Genomic DNA, 7,274 nt, shown 5'->3' on the forward strand with positions numbered 1-7,274 from the left:
ACATGGATGGTAATGTACACACTTATAAGGCACGACTGGTTGCAAAGGGTTATTCTCAAACTCCGGGAGTTGATTATGATGAAATTTTTTCACCAGTGGCCAAGATAAAGTCTATTAGGGTTCTGTTAGCCATTGCTGCATTTCATGACTATGAAATATGGCAAATGGATGTCAAAACCGCTTTTCTTAATGGAAAGTTGGCTGAAGATGTTTACATGGTTCAGCCAGAGGGTTTTGTCAGTACAGAGTACCCCAATAGAGTGTGTAAACTCGAGAAATCCATTTATGGATTGAAACAGGCACCTCGCAGATGGAATCTTTGCTTTGATGAGAAAGTCAAGGAATTTGGCTTTTCAAGGAGTGAAGATGAATCTTGTGTCTATGTCAAGGCTAGTGGGAGCATAGTCAGCTTTTTGGTACTGTATGTGGATGACATACTACTCATAGGAAATGACATCCCAACCCTGCAGGAAGTAAAGTCCTGGCTTGGGAAGTGTTTCGCTATGAAGGACCTTGGTGAAGCTGCCTATATCCTAGGGATAAGGATTTTGAGAAACAGGAGTAAAAGACTAATTGGACTTAGTCAAAGCACCTATGTGGAAAAAGTGTTGAAAAGATTCAACATGCATAATTCCAAGAAAGGTGAGTTACCCATTCAGAGTAACGCCAGATTGAGTAAGACACAAAGCCTTAGTACTGAGGCTGAGATAGCAGAAATGAGTCGACTACCTTATGCTTCAGCTGTAGGATCTATCATGTATGCTATGACGTGTACTCGACCTGATGTAGCCTTTGCTTTGAGCATGGTTAGCAGGTATCAGGGGAACCCTGGCAAGGCACACTGGACTGCAGTAAAGAATATCCTCAAGTACCTGCGAAGGACTAAGGACTGGGTCCTTACCCTTGGTGGGAGTGATGACTTGAGAGTTGTAGGGTATAGTGATGCTAGCTTCCAGACTGATAGGGATAATTTCCGCTCTCAGTCAGGCTGGGTCTTTACCTTAAACGGAGGAGCAATCACTTGGAAGAGTTCCAAGCAGGAGACAGTGGCTGATTCCACTTGTGAATTAGAGTATATAGCAGCAAGCGAGGCAGTAAAGGAGGCTATATGGCTAAAGAACTTCATCGGAGACCTTGGAGTTGTACCAGCTATAAAAGAGCCAATGGAGATTTTCTGTGACAACAATAGTGCGGTTGCCTTAGCCAAGGAACCAAGAGATCATGGGAGATCCAGGCACATTGACAGAAAATATCACTTCATCAGACATCGAATAGAAGAAGGAATCCTCGTGGCAAAGAGGGTATCATCGGATGAGAACCCAGCAGATCCCCTCACGAAGGGACTGAGTAGGGTTAAGCATCTCCAGCATGCTCGGAGCATAGGGCTAAAGGATGATATAAGCTTTAGTAGTTAGATAAATTATGAAATTTGTAAAGTGTAATTGTCATTAGATGATGAATAAAAGGTGTTTTATTTATGAGTAAAGTGTTGCTATCTCTTGTCGATCGTTTACTATATTTCGTTTGCATGTTTTGACTTCCAGAATAATTATGATTGGTATATCATATTATTCAAACCTCCACAGTCGGTCATATGTCGGAAGTAGGTATGAATCAATACTGTCATGATTGGTTGCAGAGGTCTAAGGTGCTGGACATGGCTACAACAATCATGAGTGCTCATAAGTTATGAGCATTGGACTCAACCCACGCTCACTGGAATCACTTCATGGAATTTTATCTCGAGTGATCGTGAGACGGTAATATCATATAAGTCTTCAAACCTAGAGATATGACTTGTTACTTACGAGTTGGTTATGCATTGATTGTACGAAAACGCATTTGTAACTCGATGTTATAAAACGTGCCTTTGTGTATAATTCAATGAGTGGTAGAACAAACATATGAGTCGAAGTTTATCTGTTCCTTCTTGGATTAGAAGCTGATATCTGGGCCCCTCGATGATTTTGTTTTGACCTATGTACCGGGCCCGGTCAGAACTAAATTGATGTGTTCAGTTAAGTTCTATGTCAAACAAATCGGAAATAGGGAAACAAATGTTGGGCAGTAAGTAAGACCATGTTCCATGTATTTGTCCGGCTGATATCTAGAACAGAGGATTATATGATCACTTATCTAAAATGGCATGTTCTAGTTCAACAGAGTTTAAAGAGCTACGATTGCTTATCGGTTCCTGAAGTCATACTTGCAACTATAGTTATTAGACTTATCCAAGTGGGAGACTGTCGGATATAGTGTCTAAGTCCATAACTATATTTGGTATGTACTTGACCCGACCCGGCATGGTCCATTTGGGTTGCACTTCACCCGAACAATTTATGGATAATCTGTTGAGAATAGTACAAGTTATGATTTATTAATATATTATAAGTTCTAATATATTAATATAAGATCATATTATTTAATTAGTATTGATCTATAATTAATCTAGGATTAATTTAGAGATCAAAGATATTACTAATTAAATATGGGCTTCTATATTTATATAGTGTGTGTTAAGGCTTATTTGGAATGGGCTAGGCTTGCATGGAAAAGTCCATGGATACTCCATGGAGCTTTAACCCATGGATCTCATGGAAATGAAGAGACATGGGTATTAGGGTTTACATGGATGTAACTCTAATCCACCACACTATATAAAGGAGGCTTTGGTTCTTGAAATCACACTAGTTGACTCTTGTTGAGGTGAGGGCCGATTTCAAGATAGTAGTGACTATTCTCTCAAAGTTCCAAGTTTGTGGTGATTTGTGATTTCCATTTGAGGCATCCACACTATTGGTGCTAGGCTCTAAAACTCCAAGGAATCAACTACAACTACAAGGTAAGTATTTCTACTAGCTTTATTTGATTCAAGTTCCCCATGTCATGCTAGTTAGGATATGAACCTTGGAAAAATAATTATTTGCATGTATCTTAGACAAACATAGATCCAAGGTTTATTAGGGTTGCATGTACACTTAGGAAGTGTTAGAATGCTCAAAACCCATCACATATTTCCACACATCTTAAACAAATAAAGTAATGGGCACATGGGTGGTGAAGCACCCGCAATCGATATCGACTTAGTAATAACATACTCATTTGTTGTTGTATCAAAACCTTTCATAGACGGAAATAAAGGTCCTTACGAGTAGAAATTATAACTCTAGTGTACATGGTTGAAGATGATGTTGGGAACAAGCACAACATAATACATGTTAGAGAAATACTTTATTGTGAACAAATATCAAGCCTTGTATTGGTTTATAAATATTACCCACGAATAAACCATGACTATGAAAATTTAATAAAATATCTTTTATAATGTTCTCAAAATTCAAAAATAAAGATTATAATAATATAAAAGACAGGTATTTTAATGCTAGTGGATGTCATGTCATAGTTATTTAAGGCAAAGACTTTACATCTTAGCTTTCTCCACCTTCATCTTATTTTACTTTACCACAATGATCGTCACATACATAGAGAGAGAGTCACATATATATATATATATATATATATATAGAGAGAGAGAGAGAGAGAGAGAGAGAGAGAGAGAGAGAGAGAGAGAGAGAGCAAATCCAACATAGTGTTTGCCGTAGATGAGGTGGTAATCCATGATACCTACCAACGGCAGCCACACCCTTTGGCCTAAATAATAACTCTAAACAAATAGATGAAAATATTGAGTTATTTAAAAGAAATTAAATTAAATTAAATTAAATTATCTCTTACATTTTATGTCTATAATTATTCTTATCTATTATAATTATGACAAATTACTATTTAATTTTATTTTATTTGATATATTCTTAATATATCAATTAAAAAAATATAGAATAATAATATTTGTTATAATTTTATGTCTAGTTATTTAATAATATACAGTGTCGACATTAAATAATGTAATTCCCAGAGAATTTGAGGAGTCATTCTCTGTAATTAACATGTAAAAACCGCACAATTTCCTAGAACTTCCGCGGAATCCGAAAACATCCTCAACAAAACCAAACTACACTCCGAGAAAGCGCAGACCATTGACCATTTTCTTCGTGATAACGTAAAAACTAAAAACCTCGCCGTGTTTTGAACACCAGGATTCCACCCAACCAACTTCAGTTTCAAACTCCAATTTTCCAACTTCCATTCCATCTCTTCCATTAACCAATGGACTTCGCCGCCGGCGAAGACCCACAACAACAACAACCGATCGAACACATCTTATCGTTCCCAATAATTCTATCTGATCGAATCCGTCAAGCCGTCGACGAATCAAAATCCTACAAACTCGAATGTACCGAAGTCGGAAAACTCGTCGACCGTCTCTCTCAGATGCTCCGGTCTTTCGTCCGGTTCACCAACACCGCGCCTTCCCTCTACGACCGCCCCGTCCGCCGTGTCTTCACCGACGTTACCAGAACTCTAAAACGTGCCCTAGTTCTTGTACGGAAGTGCCGCCGTCGAAGTGTGTTTCTCCGTGTCGTCACTATCGTAGGCGCCGCTGATTTCAGGAAACTTTTTAACCTTCTTGATGCATCAATTGGTGACATGAAATGGTTGCTTAGCATATTCGACACCGGCGGAGATTTCGGTGTTGTTCTATCTTTACCCCCAATTGCGAGTAATGATCCTATTTTGGCATGGGTTTGGTCTTATATATCTTCACTTTATTTATGTCCTTTAAATGTTAAAATCGAAGTCGCAAATGGGTTATGTTCATTAGCACATGATAACGATAGAAACAAAAAAATCATAGTAGCAGAAGGTGGAATTCCGCCATTGTTAAAGCTTCTGAAAGAAGATACATCACCGGAAGCCCAAATTACGGCCTCCAACACACTCTTTAACCTGGCAAACAATCAAGACAGGGCTAGGTTAATCACAAACGAGCTTGGTGTCCCAATTATAGTACAATCTTTTCAGAAATCTCCAATTAGGGTTCAGATATCGATCGTGAAATTAATTTCCAGAATGGCGGAAAACGATGAAGTTTCACAAGAGGCATTTGCTAGAGAGAATGTGATCAGACCACTCGTTACATTGTTATCATTTGAAACATTCGTAGGCAATGATTCCCAGAAGCAAAGTATTCATTCGATTGTCCAGTTTAACAAACAAGATACAAGAAATTACACTTCATCTTCTTCAATGTGGTCGATTAACAGAAAAGAGAGACAAAACGAGCCATCTGAATTGAAACTGGAATTGAAAACTAATTGTGCGAAAGCCTTATGGATGCTTGCAAGAGGTAATCTTGCAAACAGTAGGATAATAACAGACACAAAAGGGTTACTCTGTTTAGCTAAAATTATCGAGACAGAAAAAGGTGAATTGCAGATCAACTGTTTGATGAATGTCATGGAAATCACAGCTGCAGCCGAATCAAATCCCGATCTCAGACGCGCAGCTTTCAAGACAAATTCCCCCGCCGCAAAAGCCGTAATCGACCAACTCTTGAGACTAATTCACGATTCCGATTCCGGTTCTGATTCCGATTCCGACGACTCTCCAATCAAGATTCCGGCGATCAGAGCAATCGGTTATCTGGCTCGAACTTTCCCCGCTAGAGAAACCCGCATCATCGGTCCGCTCGTGAAACAACTCGGTCACTGGAATCCAGACGTTGGAACGGAATCAGCCATGGCCCTCGGGAAATTCGCTTGCCCAGAGAATTTTCTATGCACAGAGCATTCAAAGACTATAATTGAATTTGATGGGGTGATGCCTTTGATGAGATTGTTGAGAGGGAGTGAGAAGACAAAGTATCATGCGTTAGTGCTTTTGTGTTACCTTGCTATGAATGTTGGAAACAGTGAGGCTCTTGTACATGCGAGAGTGTTGACAGCTTTAGAAGGGGCTGATAAAGGCATTGTGGGTCAGCATTCGGAGTTGAAAGATTTGGTGGTTCAAGCTATTTATCATCTAAATATGTATCATGCTGCTGTTGTTCCTTAAAGACACTAAGTATATTCGCATTTAAGAATTTTGAGGTGGCAACTATGCATTTTAGGCTAACAATTAATTATTTACACTTGTAAATGTATAGCAACTACTACTAGTATTAAATTGGTGACTTTGGTGGTTGATGTAAATCTTTGTTATATCTTATATGTGATGGGACTGGACCAACTTTCGAGGGTTCTTTTGGTTAAGGACATTAACTTCTTTTCAGTAGAACAGAGATGTGAGTTATTCTTTTTCCCACATTTCACTAAACCACTCAGGTTCTTTTCTGATGCATTTCAGAGATTTCCATGGCAATCAATCTTTCTTTTGGGTACCATGATTCCATAACTTAGGCTTACTACGTACCAGAGGCATTCCGATATGTTTTTTTAGACTGATTGTAATGCTGATTTTTACAGCTTTGAACGATTTTTTTTTACCTAATTAAAAATATAATCCATTTATAGTTATTAGGTTTTAAATATAATTAACATTAATATGATTATTATATATAGAGGTAATTACTAATCTAGCCAAATTAAGGGGGTAATTAGCAATTTTTAGCCAAAAATTAGTAGATAGCCAAAAATAGCCCACGAAACCGTAGGTTTCGAGATTCGCCTACTGTTTCGCCATTTCGTCTACTGTTTCGCGTTTTGTATAAAAAAAAAAATCATTTTTCACATACAAAACCGTAGGTAATATATAACTTACGGTTTTCTCTCTAATACCTACGGTTTCCCAAACCGTAGGCTACTGTTTTGGCGAAAAAAACTATTTTTTTATCTACTATTTTGGGGGTTTATCTACTATTTTGTCCAAAAAAAGTACTGTTTTTTTATCTACTATTTTGGGGGTTTTATTTAAAAAAAATGGTGTGACATTAGTTATTTTAAAAAAAATAGTTATTTTAAAAAAAATGTTTATTAGTTATTTTATAAAAAAATGTTTATTAGTTATTTAAAGAAATTTTATTAGTTATTTAAAAAAAATTACAAAACCGTAGGCATTATGGAAACCTACGGGGTTTTTTTTTTTTTTTTTTTTAAATACACGATTACAAAATTAACATAATTCCGATCCCATTGAATCGATTTAAAAAAAAACGAAAAAAAAAAATTTAATTTCCGTACGGTTCATACGAAACCGTAGGTGTACAAGTTGACAATGCACAATCTGTGCATTGGGAACTTGTACACCGTAGGTTTCGTATGAAACCTACGGTTTTATATTTTTTTTTTTTCGTTTTTTTTCAAAAAAAATTTAACCACATATATAAAAGCTACTCCTAATCACAAATACGGTAAAATTTTGATGAAAAATAGACA

At 37.1% G+C, this 7,274-nt stretch overlaps 1 protein-coding gene across 1 annotated transcript; it reads left to right on the top strand.

Annotated features, from left to right (window-relative positions):
* Positions 1-3,997: 3,997 nt before the first annotated feature.
* Positions 3,998-6,152, top strand: LOC145100977 (uncharacterized). The gene has a single exon (XM_079038128.1). The coding sequence runs from the start codon at positions 4,168-4,170 to the stop codon at positions 5,953-5,955; it is 1,788 nt and encodes a 595-aa protein (XP_078894254.1). The 5' UTR covers positions 3,998-4,167; the 3' UTR covers positions 5,956-6,152.
* The last annotated feature ends 1,122 nt before the right edge of the window (positions 6,153-7,274 follow it).

The sequence above is a fragment of the Lactuca serriola genome, chromosome 4 (genome assembly GCF_051521515.1).
Source record: "Lactuca serriola cultivar US96UC23 chromosome 4, Lser_US96UC23_V15, whole genome shotgun sequence".
In the NCBI taxonomy this organism is placed as follows: Eukaryota; Viridiplantae; Streptophyta; class Magnoliopsida; order Asterales; family Asteraceae; genus Lactuca; species Lactuca serriola.

Bases quoted from the DNA above. Each gene is read 5' to 3' on its own strand.
- LOC145100977 (XM_079038128.1), top strand. From the start codon at position 4,168: ATGGACTTCGCCGCCGGCGAAGACCCACAACAACAACAACCGATCGAA.